General features: G+C 46.4%; 3 protein-coding genes across 5 annotated transcripts in view; 1 reads left to right on the forward strand and 2 right to left on the reverse strand.

The window, feature by feature from the left end:
* The window catches only part of raph1b (Ras association (RalGDS/AF-6) and pleckstrin homology domains 1b), a 33,973-nt gene extending 21,361 nt beyond the window's left edge, over positions 1-12,612 (reverse strand). For both annotated transcript variants that reach the window (XM_080493120.1, XM_080493119.1), the window contains exons 1-2: positions 12,432-12,612; positions 1,920-2,003 (exon numbers count right to left, since the gene is read on the reverse strand). The gene's annotated coding sequence lies outside the window, so the exon portion shown is untranslated. The remainder of the gene's footprint in view (positions 1-1,919; positions 2,004-12,431) is intronic.
* Positions 2,314-16,653, forward strand: LOC308127560 (uncharacterized protein; the record flags this gene model as incomplete). The annotated part of the gene is made up of 6 exons (XM_080492691.1): positions 2,314-2,349; positions 3,280-3,423; positions 14,518-14,698; positions 15,305-15,610; positions 15,689-15,837; positions 15,921-16,653. The coding sequence occupies 6 exons, from the start codon at positions 2,314-2,316 to the stop codon at positions 16,032-16,034; spliced, it is 930 nt and encodes a 309-aa protein (XP_080348817.1). The 3' UTR covers positions 16,035-16,653.
* Positions 16,557-22,622, reverse strand: fastkd2 (FAST kinase domains 2). Of its 2 annotated transcripts, none has more exons than XM_080492674.1 (11): positions 21,581-22,622; positions 21,390-21,493; positions 21,196-21,304; positions 20,517-20,640; positions 20,249-20,385; positions 19,986-20,158; positions 19,407-19,564; positions 19,088-19,324; positions 18,943-19,015; positions 17,430-17,544; positions 16,557-16,856 (listed from the first exon to the last, which is right to left on the reverse strand). In XM_080492674.1, exons 1-11 carry the CDS (start codon positions 22,169-22,171, stop codon positions 16,734-16,736), a joined length of 1,944 nt encoding a protein of 647 aa, XP_080348800.1. In that variant the 5' UTR covers positions 22,172-22,622; the 3' UTR covers positions 16,557-16,733. The 2 variants fall into 2 exon arrangements, with proteins under 2 accessions (XP_080348800.1, XP_080348799.1); XM_080492673.1 differs by having other exon boundaries at positions 20,249-20,388; positions 21,581-22,611.
* Between the last annotated feature and the right edge of the window lie 111 nt (positions 22,623-22,733).

Raw genomic sequence — 22,733 nt, forward strand, 5'->3', positions numbered from 1 at the left:
GCCACCTGTTAGAGAAACCCGCTGCGGCGGCAGCACGGCGTGGAGGAACTACATGACGATGGACTGCAGATAGCGTGCGGCGGAGTGACACGCGTCCATCAGCACACGCCACCGGCAGCTGAGGAAGTCTTACTCTGTTCCACGTCTCCCCCTCCCCTCCACCCGTCGTCCCCACAGCTGCTGTGTGTTTGTGTGCTTCACCAGAAAGGCCTGAAAAAGAAAAGGGCCAGCCTGTTTCCTGCCGCTCCACCTGCAGGATTCCTGCTGTATTGCTGCGAACCCAATAATACACACACTTTCCTAAAGGACCGTGGCAACTTCCAGAGATCATTTGAAGGACGGACTGTTTTAAGAGTGTCCGATGCATGAATGAAGCTGTTGCCATGACAACCGGATGGCAGGTTAACAGCTGCCTTGTGTGTGTGTGTGTGTGCGTACAGGTTGAAAGATACCGACAGCTGAGAGTGAGCAGTACTGGGTGGCGTCACTCCTCCCAAACACACACACTAAAACCTTCATAAATATGGTCGACGCAGTACGAGTATCATAGCACCGTTTTGTTTTTAATCAATCATAAACCTTTTTGTCCGAGATGCAATAACTCCAGTGAGTCTTAAATTATCATAATTACGTTTGTGTTTCTGAACTGGCAAGACCCGGTTCCTAACTTTTCTGATCTGAAGGAGTATATTGTATTCATTCCATGGGACCAATGGAAAAGTCCTGTTCTGTTATAAATCAAAGACTTGTGCAAGTAATAAATCCCTTGCTGGAAGTGTTCCCATTTAATAAATTATACTCAACCCAAACCAAGAGGAGCAATCTTTCAGCAGCCGTCTTCACAACCCGGCTGAACTGAATCTGCATGTATCCCTGAATTGTTTCCAAGAAGCATGGAAAAACTTACAAACCTCAAGTTCTGTCAGTTTTCGGTCTGACTTATAGGCCAGCTACTGTATCTGGTGTTACAACTTCCTACCTGAAATGTTGACGCAATCTTCATACAAAAAAATGCCAATGAATGTAGAATTTCTTTTAAATGGCTGGGCATTAGTTGTAGCCGTGACATCTAATTTGATAAAGTCAGTCCGGGAGGAAGACATCAACATTCGCCCCAAAATATGTTGTGTGTGTAACATTGATCTTTATATTGTTCCTGGGCTGCATCCTGTCATTCATCCTGTGGCCATTTAGAAGTTTGCATGTTCTCCCCGAGTGAGTGTGTGTGTGAGTGTGCACAATCGAAAGCTCGATAGAAATAGATGGCTGGCACTGTGAAGCTGTGGACGGCACCGACGAGAGAGTTGTGTGGTAAAAAGAAGCGGCTCCTGATATAAGTACTGATGGAAACTTCTGAGGCTCAAGTTGAACAGCGACAGTGAGAAGAAAGGCTCCCTGTGAGGAGCGTCTCCGTCGACAGGCCACGGCTACGATTCAGCCTCACATGGTTCCAATTGAGTCAGGAATTATCTCCTTCGGCGAGGAAGACTCCTCTGACAGGATCTGCCTCCTTTTTCATTTGGCTTTGGTTTAACAAGGCCTTCTGCGACGGGGTAAAGCCTCCCTCACTGCTCTTCTTCCTCTTGATTTACCTCGTTTCTTTTCAGTTTTCTTTAGACAACAAAAAGCACAAACGCAGTGGATTCCCCTGGTGAGGCGGCGAGATGACAGATGTGATGGCTTGAACACATGCCGCCTCAGACACGCATGTCAGAGGCTGTAAAACTGGCACTCCGGACCACCTTAAATATAACTTGGCCTGAGGAGGCAGGAGAACAGCCTCGGCAGCGTTTGAGTTCTGAAGCTCACTGGCAGAAACGTCCCGGCAGTTCTTCCCCTTTTCGGTCTGCTTGGGGTTTATTACCCACAGAGAGCAGCAGTGGCACTATTTCCTCACTCTCGTTTACAGGAACTCTTACCTCTGAAGTGGTTTTCCCTTCTTCCCTCTGAGGTTAAAGGTCAGATGAAAGTGGCACTCCACTCCGTGGCCGGGCGTTTATCCCCTGAACAAAAAGAGAAGAAGACAATGTTCAATTCTAATCCATAATTCGGTCATCTGATGGTAGATTAACAGTCGAGTTGTCAGTGTGCTGCAGGAGGAGTGAAGCTCAGCAGCTGGAGGAGGGAGGGCAGAGGATTAACTGGAGGCTGCTGAAGTGGGAAGACTTAACTAAGCCAGAAAGACACTTATCACAAAGCTCTGAAAGCAATCAGGCCCAGCTCCCTCCTCATTATAACCCGTCCTCCATTAAGAACATTGCGGCTGCAGAGACCTTCTTCCTTTCTTTCCCACTCGCACATGCAGCCGGCGTAATGAGCGCGGCGGCTGCTGCAGGCCAATCATCTCACGTGAGTCAGAGCAGAAGTCGAAACCTTGTCAAAACCCTTGCGTGTGCGGCGGCCGTGACTCACCGGCCTCCGCCAGGTCTCAGTAACGCTGACCTGCTTCAGACGTTTCGGCGAGTCATCAACTCATTTGCTTACAACTCTGCCGACTCATGCTTTTTTCTTTAATCTCCATGCTGAGTCACAGTCTGAGAAGAAAAGCGTGATTCAGGCATGACAGCTTATCTCATGGACTTTCTGCGAGCAGCTGATGTTGTGGCTAACTACCAGGACGCTCATCCTGCCGGTCTCAGCTGTTCCTTTGGGGTTTTTTTTTTTCTTTCCCCTACTCGCCAACTGTTGTTCGGCTCCAGCAAGGGGCCGCCCTACTGGTAAAAAAAAGAAAAAAAGAAGAGAAGTGTCCCTGTAGGGGGTATTTTCACTGCAAACAAGCTTCATGTAACAAGGAGAGTGTCAAAGTGTGTGTGTTTACGCCTGTCATCCCTGCATGTGTGCCACCCCCCCCCCCCCCCCCCTTCCCTCCCGCCCCACCACCACCACCACCACCATTTGCACACGGTTAACTTGTGGAATCACTCAGTCAACACGAGGCCATTGAACAGGTGTGGCTGCAGCACAGTTGCTTCAGCCGGCAGCTGCTGCCGGACAAAGACAAAGACGGGCCTGCGACACATGCCCAACCCACCAGGAGCCGGGATGGCTGACAAGGGGGGGTTGTTGTCTCTTCATTTTGAGGTTTCTTTATTTTATTATTAGATGTTCACATACGTGGAGCACTTTGAATTGCTTTTCTTGCAGCATCAGCGTGTTGAGCGAGGGTGTGTGCGTGGACAACACACCCAGGAAACAATATCTCCTCTTCAAGCTCAACCCTGCGCTCTACAGAAACACACCTCCGCCCCCAAAAGGTGCCCTGTGTGTGAGCGCTGACAGCTTTCGTTAAATGCGGTGCGGATCAGTGCCCCACTTCCAGACACAGCGTCCAGTGTGGGTGGACACAGGTGTGTCCTTGTCCACCCACACTTCCCGCTTCGGCAGCTCTCCTCTGGGGCGGCCGGCTTCCTGTCGGGGCAGGAAGTGGGAAGGAGGGCAGGGCACTGAGGGAGGGGGGGGGCTCGTGATGATGTCAGGGCAGGAAATAAAGGCAGGATTGTTGGAGGGGAGGCACCGCGAATCAGCACACGCCGCCCGTGTGTGTACAGTAACAGTTCCACAATGTGCAACTTCAGCTCAACAAAGAAACTCCACAGTCCTTCAGAAGCACAAAGTTACAGCTCCAAGTGCTATATCTACGATAGTATGTCAATGTGGAGTCTGCATGTTCTCCCTGGGCTTTCTGCAGGTAATCAAGTTACTAAGTGTGTTGAACTTCAAATGTCGCAGTGAATAAGAGCATCATTGCTATTCTACTACGATTTATCAGATTTCATCATGATTATCTTGTTGAAAAATCTGTTGCAGTGGCATTATAGAACATGTGTTCCAGTTCGAAAGGGGCCAAACAACAGCAAGCTCCCACAGGAACACGCAATCCAGTACAATGACATCACCAACAACAGCCATTAACCACCATACAATTAACCAGCGGTTGACGGCGCGCTGCCACTTTCTACCGTTCCTCAGCTGCAACCGTCAGATCGTAAAAACACCGGCGAGCCGAGAGACGAGTCTGTTATTCATACCAGCATGAAGCAGCCTGAACAGAGGAGACGGTAGAGCCATGATTACAGACGCCGCATCTGTAAATGTGGTACAAGTACATGAAGTAACCCAAGGATTTAAGAATGCTTCAACCCAGAGGGACTTATCGATCAGCATCACCCGGCAGCACTTTCATCTGCTTTCAGAACAAGATAAGACCCGGCGGCGACCCCAAGCATTCTTGTAAGGACACAGAGGTAAAGCATTAGTCGTCTGATTGATGAGATGGGAGAATCACTTTGGTATCAAATCGAGCGCAACTGCAAGATGCAGCTGCTTTCATTCTGGCACAGCGGTTCGACTGACCTCATCAACGGGTCAATGAAAACACCCGCAAGTATCGTCAGCACCACTTTAACAGCCAAATAACTCTTGACATTCAAAAATATATTTAGAGAACAGTAAAAACTGCCAAGTCAGCTTTTCAGACAACCTGGCAGTCTTTGAAGTAAATTTTTAATTACACTGGTTTTAATTTATGAATTTAACGAAACTTATTGGAAGTGACTCCGTTGTTTTCACTTGAAAACACCGTCGCGTAAACAGGACATTCAATTCCGTCCTCTCTCGAGGAGTTTGAAGGTGAAAGGTTCTATACAGCTGACCTCCACTGTCACAAACTCGTTCACACAGCGAGGCCTGGAGCCGATCTCTCCTCAGTGGGATTCTCCACAGTCCGTGCTGCTGAGCGCTCGGCTCTGGAAAAGCCACACATGGTGGGAATTATGGAATAATGCTGCGTCAGGAATGTTCCCACGATGGCCGGTGGGATCTGACGGGGGTCCTGCTGGCTGGGGGGTGTTTATTGGAAATGTAACACACACATACAGAGTTACGTGACGAGGTTTTTGGCCCGGTCCTCTTTTGTGAGATCTTTGTTTAAACATAATAGTGAGTGACGGTCAGAGCTCGTCATTAGCGAGGCTCGGTCGCAGCTGATCAGATTAGAGGCAGAAATCTCACTTCTCATTTACACGGACCGGTTGTGATAATCTCTCAGCAGCACGGGGCAACGGGGTCAAGCTGACAAACCAAACACCACAGTAACCCTCCCTGTGGGTCCAAAAGGCCACTTCAGCACCAGAACCAGGGGCAGATCACAATTGAGTCGCGGCACGCGGGGAAGCCTGGGTGGCACGTGGGTCAGAATAATCAGGAACCACTAGAGAGTGAAGATCAGCGGAGCGGAGAGAGATTAGCAAGCTACTCAGCCACTAACTTAACCCAGAGCCTGGCTGAATGGAGGCCTGCGCTCTCACACGCAGAGCTGCTGGGGTATTAGTCAATGAGATTTGGCAAGAGGCCATCATACACGAGCACACGCACGATCACACTATTTTGTGAGATTAAGCTTGCAGGTTTGAGTAACTGTCAAGGGATTCTCTCGCAAAATAATAAAAAAAAGTGTCAATCCACTTTGAGCACGGCTGTTTTCCCTGGATTCTCTTGGAGTTGTAGGTCACTGCAGCTAAACTGCAGATTCCTCCAGCGTCCTACATGAACTCCGATGTAAAAAAGAAAAAAAAAAAGGAGAAATGGAGCAGCCTGCCAGCAAACGCAGCAGCTGAGGCCGAGCGCTGTGAAAAGGTGGAACTTCCAGACACTGGCAGGGGACGAGAAAAATGACCTCAGTGTTTCCAGGCCGTCACATTACACATGATGTTCTATGTCCTCATGAAAAACTCTCTGCTGCTCCATATGCTTCAGTCTCATCAATCCATACCCCCCCCCCCCCCCCCCCCACCCGGCTGTAGCCTGCAGAGGTTTCTCTAGCTCCTCACAGGAACTTTCATGATCACATTTTAGAGCCGTGGTGAAAGATCTGAAGGGAGAAAATAGGCTGCAGTGCATATTTAATGGAAAACATCTTTTCAACCCCAGACTGGGTGTAATGTGGCTTCAGCTGAACGCAGGAACACTTGAAATAGTGGGAACTCTTCAATAATGCACTTGATTTTACCTTTAGGGTGAATCAGAACTACAATAAAACCATTTCACTTAATCCTTCAGGTTCATGTCACTTTATTCATCTTCAAATAGCAAAAACCATTTGTCTTGTGAATTTTTTTATAGATATGCACAGTCAAAGAACTTGACCGAACGATTTTGTGAGCTTCGAGTGAACTCTTGAAGTTCCTCAGGTTGCCTAAGTCAACATTACAAAGCATTTGCGTGTAAATTTTTACAGTGTAGCCCAGTTCCACTCCAGCAATACACACAAACGTGACACTGCAAACACAATGTAAGCCCGAAGGAAACGCCACCGTGGAGAACGGCTGGGTCAGATTGTGTCATAACGTCTTTCAATGTTTCCCCAAGTGGTGAATAAAACTGACCCCTCGGTGGAGTTCAGTGGAACACAACCCAGAGGTCAAAGGTCAGAAAGCAACTGCAGAGGTTCCTCCAAACAGAGGCCTGTCACAGTGGGGTGAGGGGAAACGGTTTAATATGTTTGAATTTGTGTGTGTTTCTCCCGAGAACCTCATCGCTGTGTGTTATCGTAGGCCGACGGAAGGTAAACAAACACACGCAGCCTGCACACACACATACATACACACTGCTGTTTTGGTTTCATGAGAACACAGTGAACTCTGATCAGACAGAGGAAACACACAGAGCGGCTGAGCTGCAAGGCCAACGTCGGAGGAACGGCCATTTCATTAAAGTAAAATAGTGCACATGAAAGCAGCCCTGAGGAAGGAATAAATCCACTTTCCTCTTCCATATGTAATTCTCACCGCAGACAGATCATACATCACCCCGAGTCAATAATATATTTTCTATCCAGCAGCCAGAGAGCATGTGTGTGTTTCCTCTGAGTGGGCACTTTGTGTTCTTCATGCTCGTCTCTGAAACACTCCTTCCTGCCCGAAGCGTCTGGGAGTCAAAGAGCTTTTATCCAGAGTTCGTCCACACAGACAAACCATCGCATCCATCAGCCGTCACGTGACCGTTGTGGTGGAGCGTCCACTGGACCCGGCAGTGGCACATAAAGCAACAAAACACCATAAATCACCTGTTCGCTCCACCTCTCTGATATCTGATGCAGCCGCTGGAATTTCAGGGACTAATTCCCACTGGGATGAGATTCCCTTTCCCCGCATCACGTTGAAGACGATTATCCAACTTTGTGAAATGACAGATACAAAGCCAGGCCTCCAGGCTGGGACGGTCTCAGGTGTTGATGCGTGGACTGCATGATTAACTATGTGGAGAGTGATGATAAAGACAGCTTGCCTCACAAAAGACCCCCCCCCTGTTTCCTGTCACGTGCTGCTTTGCCTCAAATGAATGAAACAGGCCATCTGCAGCAGCGTACAGGAGGAAGGGGCGAGAACCAGCCACCTGCCATTGTCAGAGCTACACTGATTAATAGCTGCATAAGCTGCTTAAACAAACCATAGAGTCAGAGAGGTGACGACAAAAAGGACAATTAACGGCTGAAACACACGAGGAGCAAGAACATGCATCATGACAGATCAGTTGAAATGTTAGAAAATGGGCCACCGAAGAAGTGAGCGGAGATAAAGGCCGACAGGATCACCTGATGCATGCTGAAAGCTTATTATTGGATTTTACATTTTTTGCCTTATAATTTCTGGTGTGATAATCACGGGGATGACATTTTGTTTGTCTTCAGTTCCGAGCATGAGCTCCTCAAGTCGCAGAGTAGATGGGCCAGTACGGAGATCTGAAGCCAACGCAGAGCAGAGAGGAGGCTGTGGAGATATAACCTCAGTACATAGTGGAGCAGTGAGGCCGCAGTGGAGCTGCACAGTCAGCACATAGCAGAGAAGTTACTAAGGAAACAACGTGAACTCAGCGCAGCGAGAGTATAAAAACATACAGAGCGGGACACTGCCGCGGAGGCTATAAAAACTACCAAAGAGAGGAGATAGAAGAAGAAACGTCTGTCAATGGAATCGCTCAGGGCAGGGACTCGCAAAGTATTCTGATCGGACCATTGATCCCTGATGAAATACTACTGGTATCCCGGCCAAAACATGAGTTTATGACATTTAATAAGCAAAAAATTAAAATAATGTGTTTCTTAACTTTCTCACTTCCTCTAATGTACAGATGGGAAACTAATTGTCGATGAATGCTTGAAGATCAGAGAAATCCTGAAAGGCAGACTATGTGAAGGAATACTACACCATTTCTTAGTGAAAAATGTACTTTTCCTACAAGTGTGTGAATCCCTGCAGCGCTGACCCGAGCTATAAATGTCTTCACTCTGCTTTCACCCACTGGCATGGATATGAGCGCCAACATGGCGAAGACGTGATTGTAGGTCATCCTGACGTCTCTCTGCAGAGCGGTGGATATTTCCTCGTGTGGCTGATTACACCTGCTGAACCAAACGTGAGGCTTTGCTCGGTGAGGAGGAGGAGGAGGAAGAGGAGGAGGAGACGGGGCAGATGCCCTCCTTCTGCCTGCTCCCATCAGATGTGCAGGAGTTCAGGCTCCGTGAGTGACGGCGAACAATCCAACAGACTTCTGACGGCGAGGAATCAGAGTCAGTCCTAACAAAGGGTAAAAGCACAGACTTCCAGCTATTGAGGCTCTGAGGATAAATGAAAAGGCCAAACGGAAGAGCAGCTCCCGACCTGATAGAGTGAAGGCTTTCCCGGCTGCAGGCCGCCTGGTCAGCCATTTGTCTTTGTTTGCAAATGGCAGAAGCAGCTGCCATCAAAGGTCAGCAAAATGTTAGCAGAACAAGGCCCCATAGAGGCCGGGACCACGTGGCCCCGACAAGGAGCGGGGCGCGCCCGCCTGGAATGAAACGTACACAATAACTCCTACATCTTCACTGGCACACAATATCTCAGGACATCTCGTCTGGCATTAAGGAGCTGCTGCAGCGGTGCAGCTGGTGGAAACACCGGGTTGGCCTCTCCCCTCCGGCTCTCTGTCAGGGTGCGTTTGAAGTGCCACCCTCCAGCCCCACCCACACCCCCGGCTGTAACCCAACCTGGGTAACCCTACACCCGCCGTCATCACCATCAACCCCCCCTGCGGGCTTGTCTTTGGTGCTTTTGTGCGAAGGGAAGCCTGGCGCCCGGGGACGTAGGTGGGAGTCGGAGACGGGGCCTCGCAATTCGCACGACAGAGCGAACAAAGTGCCGACAGACGGACGGACCGGTGCACAAACTAAGAATAGCTCTCGGATCCATGGTCTTCAAAACACAGCGTCTCTGGGGATCATTCCTCAAGCCTCAAATTTCTCTGACAACTGCTTTTTTCCATCTAATCAGCTGCGTCTCGGGGAAAGCAGGCAGAGGGATGGAGGGAGGAAAACACAACATGTTTTTTTTAAACTTTTCTTCCACTATGGACGAATGAGAAAACCATGTTTCCGGTGACATGTGGCGAGGATCCCATGTTCCTTCCAGAATATATCACCTTCCCTCTTCCCCTGGGCTCACTTTTCAATAGCCTCCAGAAAGAAAGCCCACTGTAAAAATCTCTTACATATGCTCCTAAAACAGGAGCAGAGGAATGACACGCTACTCTCAAACACATGTTTTACCTCCTCGGCCAGAAACTGAAGCCATGACTGAGCGTTTTTTACTGCCTGTAACTTTGGGACTATTAAATCTACAGAGGAAATGTTTTGTATGATACCATAACATGAAGCTGCCTCTAGTCTCCTGATGTGTTTTTCATCAAAATTCCTCTTAGTGGCTATAAATTTGATGGAAAAGGCATTCGAACATGGACCTCTTTGAGAGAAATCACATGTTGCTGCAACAATCCTGTTGGGTTCCAGCCGCCAAAGAGTTGAATCCAACTTTTCATTTAACAAAGCAGCTCATAATTAAGTTTTAAACAAACCAAAGCTATGTTTCCCTTTCCAGATCTGCTCTCAATCGTTCAGAACGTGAGTGAAACGCGACTCTGACTGCTGGTCCTCCGTCCCTCTCCGGGGAGGAGCAGCCAGAAGGTCGGTGCTTATTTTCAACACATTAACTCCACTGTAAGGGAACGGGTCGTATAGTCGCTGCCCAGAATAATGTGCTAGGAGACGACTGCTTTGTTGATGCAAATCAAGCGTGCCTTCAGGACACAGACGGTCTATTATAAAGCCACTGTGGGGGGATAAAGGCTGGGCCAAGTGGCTCTTTTCTCCAGGAGGGGCAGAAAACGTTTGTATGTTTTCCTGCGTCTGCCCCCGGGTTTAACAGGTACAGTCAGAAACGTCCTCACCTGGCCTCAGGAGGGCAAACACCTAAACGTTTAAAGGGTGAAAACTTGAGCTCATATGACGGCCAGCCAGACGGAGGCACGGCGAGCAGCTCGCCTGTGAATGACCTCTGAACCCCACGGTCATTATCTTTCCCGTGTTAACTTCTAAAGGCAGGCCAGAGAAAACACCTCCGCCTTTTGAAGCTTCCTCATGCTCAGGATGTATTGATCATAAAAGCTCAATCACACCTATAACCAAGCACAATCCGCTCAACACAAGACAAACACTATCAACATCTCCCGTCTCTGCAGAAAAGACCTTTCAGATGTTCACAATGTTCTGGAAACATTAGTGAAAGTTGAATCAATCAAATGAAATCCCAGGTCAAATGGGCAGATATGAAACCCTGATTTACAGAAATATGAATCTTCAAAGACCTTCAGTTACAATCTATTGATTTGAGTCTCAAAGTAAAGTGTTGCAACGTCATCTCAAACAACTGTTCACCAGTTAGACTAACTCGCCGACCATTTAGAACCGAAGGCTCGAAACGGGATGCTGAGTGAGGTACACAACTAGCCACAACATCGCCGTTTAAAAACATCTCCGCTTGCCTGGAATTTAACAAAAACTAAACACTACCAGAAAACTCTCGTGTAACTGGATGAATCTCAAGTTGAATAATGGGTAAATAAGCAGCACGTATGTAAACTGTATACCTGCAACTAACAACAACATGGCGAGGCACGGTGGAGGTAGCATCATGCGTTAGGTTTGCGGGGTTCCTCATGGCTCCATCCCAGGACCTCTTTTATTTACATCTACATGGTCCCTCTGGCTCAGATCATGAACTTTACAACATCTCCTATCATAACTATACAAACGACACCCAAACCTTAATAACCATCAATCTTCACCAAAATTCAACAAATAGCTTCTGTAATTCAGCAGGTTTATTTTAGAAATGTGCCTCATTTGGACTGATTAGAAAGCAGATTTCAGCTGATGGTTCGTGGACATGACAAGAAGATCTGGGCACGGTACAGCCTGAACTACTGATTTGTAATATATGATATATATATATACTATAAATTCTTTATCTTATTCTTGATTGCTATGCCATCGCTGTACATTGGGTGGCAGTGTCACTAAAGCATTAGTCTGTCTATTGCTTAACTTTCAGTGTTTTCGACCATTCTTTTTTGGTTGGTCCTGGTTCGGGCTGCAGATTACACCAATGTGTGGTAACGCAGAGCGCACTGCCCCCCCTGCTGCTTACTCGAGTGACTCAACACACCATCTTGTGGCGCAAACTTGTCCTGCAGGAATAAACTTAGACTTACACAAAAAGATGACATCATAACTGGTGATTTGTCTGATTTTGCTTATTATTTGAGTTTATACTGAGTCTTACATATTGAGTCGTTGAATGGGGGGGGGGGGTCACTGGTCAGACAGGATGTATGAGGTCCAATCTGCAGCCAACAAAGGGAAAGAAAACACTGACCAGAAGCTGCAGTGAGGATGCATGTGGTCCAGCTCTCATCATAATGCACCTTACAGGATGTAGACCACACACAATGAGGGATTTAAAGAGCAGAATATAAACAGAAGTGCGATAATACCATGATCGGCCATTACCAGGAGCGGATCGCCTCCCCCTGCTGAACAGGGTGGAGACTGGCTCTACATCTCCGTTCAGCTGGATGCAGAGGAGGAAAAAAATCACAAACACACGACAGACTGACGGGGCGAGGCTTTGGCATGAAGGAGAAGAAAAACCCCAACAACAACAAATCCACGCAAACAATGCACTCACGCTCAATTAATCCGCACCGTGCAAAGACGCGGCGCTTTTCCCAGTCGGCCCCAAAACGCGCACACCCTTTCTCCCCCAAGACAAGGGACCGTTCAATGGCCGCACAGAAGGGCGAGAGGGGGGCGACACACCAACACACACCCCACGGGGGACAAATACACCGTTATAATAACTGCACAAGCCCACAGTCACACATAAATCCGGTTTTTTGGGTGAGTGTTTCCCGAGGACGCAGCGTAAAGGGCGCATGAGGAGTGTGACAACACAAACATCCATGATGTGTGGCTCACATCTTCCTCTGGGAGCAGGATTTTTATCAATAGGAGGTGACAAAAGATTTAAACACATAAGATTGGTAAATGAAAATCCACTTACAGAGAAAGGGGATCGACAAAGAGGCTGTTCTCTTCTGTTCTCCAATAAATATCCCTGCGCCCCGGGGTGGATTAAGAAACAGGAAAAACTCCTGGGAAAAATTGGAATTCTGTTTTATAAACTGGAATCTATCTGCTCGGTGTCCTCATGTCTCCATACGTTACTCCACGGTCCGGATCCCTGTGCCATTCTTCTGACCGGAGCTGCGGGAGCTGCGGGAGACACGCGCGAGGCTCCGCCGCTTCCTGTCCAGCCCAGGATCTGGGGCGGCCTTCAGGGACCCCCGGAAATCGCGCTGCCCGGAGGAAACGAGTCCCTGAACGAGGACAAAACGAGACAAAATGTCCACTTTGACCAACTCAGCGGGGCTTTATCGGGATGCAAAGTCACTGCGTGCGTTGAAATACCAAACACACGCATCGGTTCGTTCTAAAGCGTCTCACAAACAAACAAGTCTAAACAATTTCTGAGGGACATGGAACGCAACATCAGTATCCACACTACCCACTTATACTGCGATATTTAAATCCCCCTTTAAAAAAAAAATTATCTTAATAAATTATTTCATCCTTATCTTATCCAAACAAGTTTGGATTATTTTGCGTCATAATTGTTTTGCTAGATTGTTCCAAAGTCAGTACAATTTTCCCGGTTTAACTATAATAATAATATTGATATTGATAATGATATTGATGATAATAATAAAAATAATTATAACAATAAATAAATAATAACAATAATTATAATTTGATTCTTGTCGCCACTCACCTAAAACGACCCGCAGAGACAAATGGAGCATGTTCCAGATTAGGAGATTATTGTCATCCATATGGACACATGGCATTACTCACCCATCAAGCCCCTCCTCCATTTATTCCCCATTAGAATTACAGACATCTTTTTTCAACAAAAACATAATCCCTGCCTCCAAATCCCATGAATTTGTCACCATGTGTTGCCACACAAACTCAACATTTTCACCTCTTTTATGGCCTCTAATCCCTCCTGGGGGTGGGGGTGGGGGTGGTGGTGGTGGTGGTGAAACTGAAAGAAGTCAAACAAAACATTAAACCAGAATAATATAATATATGTATATTTTGGGAGCAAAGACTAGTGTAAGAAGCAACAAATTAGTGAAAAGTAAATGCTTTGCCGCCACCTAGTGGATGAAAAAGGACTTTATTTTCCTCACATACTGTATGTATATAAACTGTATGAGCTGTCTGTCGTCTGTCTGTCTGACACATCAAGTATCAGTCCACGCCAGTCTGATGTGTGTCTGTGCTTCTCAGTGCGCTCAGTACATTGAACCATCGCGGGACACAGGGTTAATGAACTGCTGGTCTCTGCCCCTCGAGCTGACGTTAACACATGAACCGTCACTGAAAACACCATGAATCACTTGAGTTATTGAAGAAGAAACAAAAGGAGCAGCTGATTGTTTCTAACTTTAATTCTAAACTCACATTTTGATGGTGCTAGTTTCAAAACAGAAAGAAAACTAAAAATATCAGTGTTATGTAGTGTTAAAGAAAGAAAATTTGATAGAAACTCAGTGTCAAAGCTCGTAAAATTCTAAGTTTTACCTACTACTGAGAGTTATAATGGTAGAGATTGTTAACACATAAGATATATGACGGAATTTCTGCATGTAGGATTAATAAAGTCTGATTTTATCTTATATCTTCATTATATTGGGGAATAATGACCCAAATCCTCTGAGCTGGACGGTGCAGTGTGTGTGTGGATATGAGCTACAGCCGTCACAACTGTTTGAATTCCTCACACTGCAGATAACGGATTCTAAAACATGCAACTTCATCAGATATACGAGATTGAATTTATAATAAGCGGAAAGACTAATGTGAGAAAGGAAACACAGAAGTGACTCAACGTGTTTATGTAAAATTCACAGAAAAAAGAAAATCAAAAATTAAATGAACTTCTGTTTTGACGGAGCAAGTTTAAGCAACGTGACGTAGAATTACAGGCAGAAAGGTGACAAACAAGATTGGAGGGTGGAAAGATGAGCAGAGGAGGCGTTCTCTGACACAGGATGTTATTTGATGTTGACGTTATATTTCAGTCAGAGCGAAGCTGGCAGGTGTCAGAGACGAACCGGAGAGCCGGAGCTGCTGAGGTGAGGAAGCTTCTGGAAAGGCTGGAGGTCACGCTGGAGGTCATGAGGCTCTGCTGGCTGCTGGCGGTCGTCCTCGGATGCGGGTCGTCTCGCGCCGCTCCGTCTCCGAGCTCCGGGGCCCCCGACGGTAAGACTGGCGTTCTCTCCTGATTGGTGCAACTGGTGGGATCGTCGGCATCGACAGGGTGTCCCCCGCAGATTCTTTAACTTCTTCACACTTTTTACTCCTCTAATAAGCTTTTAATTCCTGGCCATGCAATAATATATAAATAATGTGGAGTATGTGGTCAGGAGAAAGCATCTAATGGAGGAAATGTTTGTATTTCTTCTGGGATTTTGCCTCAACTGCATGCAACTTCTCTGTGCCTGTACTTGTTAGAATACGTTAGAGTATTAAAACTAATGATATGCAACACCTTGACAACAGAGACACTAACTCCAGCCGCTCCTGAGCTGCGTGCTGAAAGCCAGCGGCTGACTCATGTGTGCCACTGGCATGGCAAATTTCCCTTTTTCTTGAGTTTGGCTGCAACGAAATCCGTTTTCCATGTGGGGGTGGAGCTGCTGCGAAGTGACGACTCTCACGAGCTGGGGCAGTGAATGCAAATCTAATGACCTGCCAGACAAACGTGAAACACGTTTCCCTTCGTCTTAGCGCCTGCAGACACATTTCAAGGGATGCTTGAGTTACAGTCACAAAAGACGAGCTTAATAATGTGATATTTCCCCGCAGACTGCAGCCGCTCGGTGCTCATACCGTGTCCTAATGTGACCGACGACACTCTGAGGTTCAGCCTCTTCAAGGACCAGCAGCCGATTTGCAGCTACGCCTGTGAACTGGAGCAGGACGCACAGCGATGTGACGCCCAGTGCAGCCGCTCGGACGTGAAGCCGCAGAAGAGTGAGGAGGGAAACTTGGCCGGCTTCATGGTGACGGCGTCCAGGAGCTCGGCGGAGTACCGGTGCGAGGCCACCATCACCTTCCCTCCTCCCCTGAAGCACATCCAGAGCGACCCCGTGGTGCTGGTGCTGGTGGAAGGTAACCCGTCAACCCGGGTGACGTATTGAGTTTTACTTTAAGATGTGTGTGTGTGTGAACGCTTCCTGGATCTTTCAGGACGTCAATGTGGAGGCCGACCGAGCGGACCTACAGGGGATGAAGACGACCCAGGAAGGAGCCAGAGGAGGCTCTGGAGTTGGATCGTGGCGGTGGCACTGCTCAGCATCTACAGCCTGGCGGTCACCATCCTGGCCTGGGTCAGCTGGGTGAGTCCACCGGCCGCCGGCCTCGGCCCCCCCCCCGATTCCAAAACTACTGATTCAATGGTGTTGATCTGTGTTTGTCGCAGGTCAAGCTGAGGAGGACGGAGTTACACAATGACTACATGAACACCAAACCACGGGTACAACGAGCCCCCAAGAAGAAGAAAGGCATCCAGAACCCTCTCCCTCGACACTTCTGATTCCACACCGGGTCCAATCCTTCTTCGTAACGCTGCAGCTGCTTTGTGTCGACGTGGCAGAAGCAGCTGTTTTGTTCTTTTATTCTACATGTCTGTTTGTACGAACCAAGCGGATGAAAAACAAAATAAAACCAACCCACAGACCGTGGGTAGTTTGCTTGCTTCCTCTCGGGGGATTAAACCACTTTTAAATCTTGGTTCAGCAGGTGGGAATCTAGACTGACCACACCTTTGAGACGTTCTACTGATTATTGATTATTTCTAAGAAAAGTGAGAAAACAGGAAACGGTGCAGCTTCCTGTCTTCCTCTTTTTCTTTTTTTCTTTCCCTCCTTCTGCAGATGCAGCTGCTTCAAAGGGCCGCCACCTTTTCCTCGCAGTTTCTGCAAACCGACTGCTGTTTGCTCAGCGGTTTGTCTGTCACCCACAAGCTTTGCTTAGATTTACAGTGAAGATTTCAACCTCCTGATGACTGAAACCCAAAAACAAGGACAAACTTTCTGCCAATTTCACTCACAAGACTCACTTTAACATTTCAGCTTTAATCAGTGGACGTTTTTTTTTTTAAATAAATTCCTTTCCAAACTTGTAATATTTCACTATCTTCTGTAGGATTAAGTCGGTGTTTTTCCTCCACGTTTCTTCACCTCAAGTGCATTAAATAGCCCGTCATGGTGAACGGTCCGTAAACCGTCAGCCTTCAAGATCCTGCGAGTTCGGCTTCCGCCCGTCTTTCTGACCTGTGGTGTTCTGGGAAAATCCGCGTCCTGAGGAAATCGGTCCTCTGCTCCTCAGGAACCGACTGCAGCTCGTGCTCCGACACCTGGAAAGAAAAAAAACAGATTTTTATTCATTCCAGTTTATTATTTCAACCACATTGCAATGAGACTTGTTGTGGAAGTGCTTGATCGCAATTTACATTCCTATAAAATACGCTTCAAATTATTCTTTTTTATTATGGCAAATGAAAAGTAACCGACTTAAACATACAGAGGTCATTAAACATTTCTTTTAAATACCCCAATCTCCAAATTCCACTCGCACCTTAAGGGACGAAAGGAACACACCTACTAAAAACTAAACTTTAAGCAAATAAATAGATAAATAAGAACAAAATTAATACATAAACAGATAAAATAAAAATAATACATACAATTTAATTAAATAGAATAGAAAAACAATAATGATCGTCATGACTATATAAATAAATAATAGAAAAGTAAAAAAAAAAAATACAAATATATAAAATATAATGGAAAAATATGAATAGATAAGAGAAGGGAGGGATTAGTCAGGGGGCAGAGTGTTCAATAAAGCAAAATAAGACGCTGCCATTTTCCAAAGAATCTTCCTAATCATGTTAAAGAATTAAAACATGGTGAAGTCCGAGTCTCACCAGCACAGGCTCGTATCCCAGGATCTTCAGGTGGCGCATCTTCAGAGCCAGAGGACCGCGCGGGTTGGACGAGCCGAAACAGAACATGGATTGAGCTGCGTGAATTACTGCAATTCTAGGAGACAAAAAAACACTATGAAAACGTGAACGTAGATACAGTCTGAGCGTGACGACATGAGGGCGGACGCTCCATGAGGTAGTGAATTATCTACAACCTGAAATATGAGAAAATGTGGGTTTATTTTCAGTCATGAAGCAAAGTTTCCAACTTCCTCTGACTGACAGAACTACAGACCATAACGTCATCAAACCTTTCCCATGTTCAGGTTTTCATTTCAGTTTGAACTTAATAGTTCTGACCTATTTTAATCCACGTTTTTCATAAGACTGGGTTTCTAATTATGAGTGACCTCGTATAAGAACAGGAAACAAGACGACAACACATATTGTAAACCTTCATACTGCAAACATTCACGTCAACATCCCAGCCGTGATCAACTGTACCAACAGCAGAGAAAAAGCTCTTTAGTGTCACAATGCAAACACTCCACGATTCTGTTTCTGGAAAGTTCCTCAGAATCTCTGAGACACACGTCTCCCTTTGCAGAATAAATGATCAAATAAAGATTTTGTAACTTAAACAAGTTGGCAGCAAACCAGGAATCGATGCAGTTCGTCTCAAATGTTTGGTTGAATTTACTCCAGTGACATTGGAAGAGAAAAGTCTGGTACAAAATACTGAACCGACTCAAATTTAAACTCTTTATTACAGATATTTTCATCTATTTGGCCAAACCTTTCTTCAGTTTGGTTGTTACTGCTTATTATGTGTGTTCATTGGAAAAGAAGTATTAATCAAATTGACAGACTTACAGACCACAGAATGCAAAAACCACAACAATTAGAATAATCTTGTGTTTACATTTCATTTTATCTTTTAATATCGTTTGATAGCAGCTTTAAAGGAGGTCGATTCCAAACCTGATGCTTCACAAAAACTAAAAATAAAATAAAATCTTTCCCACCAAAACTTTGCTATCAAATAATCTTTCCAGTGACATTAAATTATAAAAGTGCTGCATCTTCTAATAACAATTGAATATTTGATCATTTTAAGCAGTTTATTTCAGAAAAAATCAAAAATATTAATCTGTGAAGGTTTTATAGTAGTTTTATTGAGGTGGATGTTTTGGAGCTGAACACACTTTCTCCACTAAAACGATCTTAATTTTTTTTAAACGCACACAGCAAATAAAAGATTAAATAAGTGATTCCTGGTGTTGCAGTTCTGCATCAATACCCGACAGAACGCTCTCGAAACGACAGTACACCTGCTGTTGGAGGCAAAGATGTGGAACGGATCAGTAGGCGGAGCTAATCTCTTCATGCATCACTGCCCGACACCGTCGGCACAGAAAACCAGAACTTCCTCTCCTCCTGCTTTCACGTACACGCTTCTGTTTGTTCAGATCTGCTGATGCTCATCAACCACAGCGCAGAGCTGAAACCTTACCTCTGACCGCTCTGTGCTGGCGGACGGCGTTCTCCTGCTTCACTCCCAGCCACAGGTTTGGTTATCACGGCGTCTAAATTCACAAACAGGTCGTTTTGAGGATCAAGATCGAGCGGCGATTCACAAACTCAAGCTTTATCTTTACCTATGAGGTAAAAGTCCTCCTCCATCACCGTTTCCTGCAAAGTGACGTGCTCCTGACCCTCCAGCAGGCTCTGCAGGCCCTCCAGGAGCCACGGGTTGAGGGGTGACTTGGAAGTCGTGGGGACTTCCATGACAGACGTAGGGAAAGTCAGCGGCTGAGGAAGAGGAGGGCGGTCGAGTCGGAGACACAAATCTACTGTGTGAAACATCCTCTCCCCGTTCTTCAACAACCTGGAGCCTGTGGAGATGTCAGAAGAGAGCAAGTCGAGGTTAAAAAGGTGAAAAGCGTGAGGCAGAAGAATGTGGGATCAGGGTTCGACCTGTCAGCTGCTGCAGGCTGCTGCTCTGCAGGAGTTTCTCCAGTGGAGCTGAGGGGAAGTGGCCCAGCAGACAGAAGAAGTAAACCGACTTCAACAGAGCAAACTCAGAGATCCCGGGCAGGTGGGAGTCCAGAGCCCGGCTGAGGCTGTCCACAAAGCTGCTCCCGCAGGACAACAAACAACAGAGTTTAACTCATTAATTCTTCAACGAGGAAATCCTTCCTGATAGTCTAAATACAGAGAAAAGCCTCAGCCTCTGGCCTTAGAAATCTATTTTCTGCATTCTTTGCATTTCCACGTTGGTTCGCTGCACTGACTGTCTCACTGTGTACAGGAACAAACTGAGCTCTTCTTCTGCAGGCACATGAACAAACAACCGAGGCCAAGAGGACATCATCAGGTTCCTAAAGCCTTTTCTTCACACTCTAAAAGCTGCTTCCTACTGTGGAATCGGAATTAGTGGCACTGGAAAGAAGTTCATAGGTTAAAGAGGAGTTTTCTCGTGTATTTGAAGCTTTAGCTTCTTAAAGTAACACAACCAGGTTTTAAAGCAACGTCTGAGTTCAGTCAGAGACTCACGGCTGCTGCCGGTGCTGCAGGTCGTAGTTGAGAGAGGAGTACACCTTGAGGACGCAGAGGAGGTCTTTCAGCGTCAGCATGTCGGGGTTGGCAATCACTTTCTCAGCGTAAGCCTCCATGACGGCGGCGGGACAGAAGGCCAGGCTCTCAAATACAGACAGGAGAGGGAGCAGCTGAATGGAAAGAAGAGATCAAATATCAGCAGTGAAGGGACATCACTGTTCAAATTATACAGGACGAAGCTCGTGTCCGTGTGTCTGTACCTGTTTGTTGGTCCAGATATCCATTGTGGAGGCGATATAGTCCGAGATGGCCGTGAGCAGATGTAAGTCTCTGTAGAGCAGCTCCTTGTAGGCCTGAAGCAGCTTCAGCAACCCGCTGAATGGGATTCCATGCAGGTCTTCTGTCAGAAAATATTAAAAGGTCTTATTTATGGACAAATGGTCACGGAGAGAAAAAGACGCCGACCATGGAAGTCCACTGAGGAGGTTGAAGGATGCAGTGAGGGAGAACTAACAATACACGTTTTACCTGCAATCTTTCTGCTGCACATGTTCAACAAAGGCTTAGAATAGAAGCCCATCGTAGCCATAGTGGAGATCATGCACTGAGCATTGGGAACGCTGAACTGGTTCTTCATCGATAAGGCCTTTTTCTGGAAAAGATAACAAAAAAAAAGAAGTATTCTATGAACTTTTAGCAGCTAAAATCAAGTGACCGTCACATCACTGGGCAGCTCCGTCAGTGACAGGCTTCTCCACCCGCAGTGTCTGACGGAGAGACTCCGCCGGTCCTTCCTCCCTGCTGCAGTCAGACTCTTCAACCAAGCCTGCTCCCAGTAGACCACTGCACACCACCACCGGACAATATCACCCCACTCCAACTGGGCATGAAGTGGTGCAATAACAATGATAATCTATAAAAACGTATTTACTATGTGCAATACATCCACCCCCATATTCTGTACATGTCTACACTTATAGGCACCGTGTGCATATTTTTATTATATTGTATTTCTATCTGCTTTTTTAGTTTCTGCTATGTGTACTTCTTTCTCTTTACTATCCTGTTGTACCACTGCACATTTCTCCACATGTGAGATAAATAAAGGATATCTTATCTTATCTTATTAGACACTGCATAGAATATTGGCATAACCAAAAGAGGCCCTCAGTCACTGACGGCCAGAAATCAAGGGTTATAAACAAACCTCGAGTTTCCATTTGAGCTCTTTTGGGACATCTTTTCCCAGCAGGCGCATCATCGTCTGCAGAGTGACCACGTTCTTGGCGCCCAAGAGTCGCTCCTCCACCACTAACCTAGAATGAAGCGAACGCCACTGTCATCCTTTTAAGTCTAAATAAGTAACTCTATCATTTTAAACTCCATCCCCATAAGATTTACTTCATGCCAGCTTTCAGTGAATCAACGTTGGGACCGTCTTCCATATGTTCCAGACTGGTGGCCAAGATGGACAGACATTTCTCATCAAAGTCGTTTAATTTCTCCTGTGAATGGACGATGAAACAAAGTCAGTGTGAACAACACACACAAAATTCTGATTATATAACAGGGTGACTTTACTGTCAGTCGACCTGCACGGTTCGCAGAGATGTCTCGATGACCCGGCTCCTCTGGGGCACGCCCAGATTCACCATACTCAGGAGAGTATAAACTATGTCCTCGTGGCGCATCAGACTTAGGGACCTCATGGCCTTTTGCAGAAGCTCCTCAAAGGCAGGATGCTTGAACATGAGCTGGAGCTCGTACCGCCGCTGGTCCTCGGGCATCTTCTTGGCGACGGTCCACATGTGCATCAGGCTGCTGCTGACCTGTTGGATTGTTGGCGGGTACAGACGGGTGACATCCAGCACGTCTGACGGAGAGCCACATTGCAGCAGGTGCTTTAGGAAGGGAGCCTGCCACTGTCTCTGCTCCGTGATTTCATTCTCCACGTCCACCTTCTCCAGTTCATCAGTGATGTTCCTCTCCTGCGAGTAGAACCTCGCTGAACTGACAAGACACCAAGCTGCCCGTCTCTGGCTCTGCTTCTGGACGTGTGTGAGCTTCTGACTTGCTGAAGATGTGACTGGTGATGTGGCCACCAGGAGGCTGAGCTGCTGGGAAACGGGCCTGCAAAGGCGCACAGTCCTTCTGATGACCTCCTCTGCTGCCCAGAGAGACATGTTGCTTTGGTAGGAGGTTTAAAGGAGAGAACTCCAACAGACAGCAAATAAAAGTAAAGAAAAAGTCTGTTACGTATGTGATAGTTTCACTTAGTGGTAATAGCCACACATGCTAACTCGTATTAATTGGACCCATTTGAAGAAAAATTGTAAATATATATGAATAACTGATAGTAATTACAATAAACTAAGAATGTCAACTATCCTGCTCGAAGCTAAAAACACAGGCTAGTCCCCGTTAGCTCAGTGCTAACACTTTTATTTCTCGTCATTACTGAACCTCACCACCAAATAACGCATTGTACTCGTCCGTCCGTGTAAAACCGGAGTCAACAGGTCATCCAGTAAGAAGGTATCCCGTAAAAAAGACAGCTAAATTAAAAAATACTCCGTGTTAGTTTCCCCGCATGCTGTGTATATCGTGTGCATCACTGTATTATGTCCCCCGTTCAACACGAACAAGGACACAAAAAATCATTACATGTTTAGCGATTTTATTTATTCCTGCAAGAATTGTGTTTGAATTTTATACTTTACTCCTGTGCCTGCCTTAGTGGTGCAA

This window comes from Lipophrys pholis, assembly GCF_963383615.2.
Source record: "Lipophrys pholis genome assembly, chromosome: 23".
NCBI classification, from domain to species: domain Eukaryota; kingdom Metazoa; phylum Chordata; class Actinopteri; order Blenniiformes; family Blenniidae; genus Lipophrys; species Lipophrys pholis.

Excerpts from the sequence above, each read along its gene's own strand:
- fastkd2 (XM_080492673.1), bottom strand. The coding sequence starts at position 22,171 with ATGTCTCTCTGGGCAGCAGAGGAGGTCATCAGAAGGACTGTGCGCCTT. Across the intron at positions 21,494-21,580 it reads CATCTCTGCGAACCGTGCAG|GAGAAATTAAACGACTTTGA; the intron begins GTCGACTGACAG and ends GTCCATTCACAG. Across the intron at positions 19,016-19,087 it reads GGAGGACTTTTACCTCATAG|ACGCCGTGATAACCAAACCT; the intron begins GTAAAGATAAAG and ends TTGTGAATTTAG.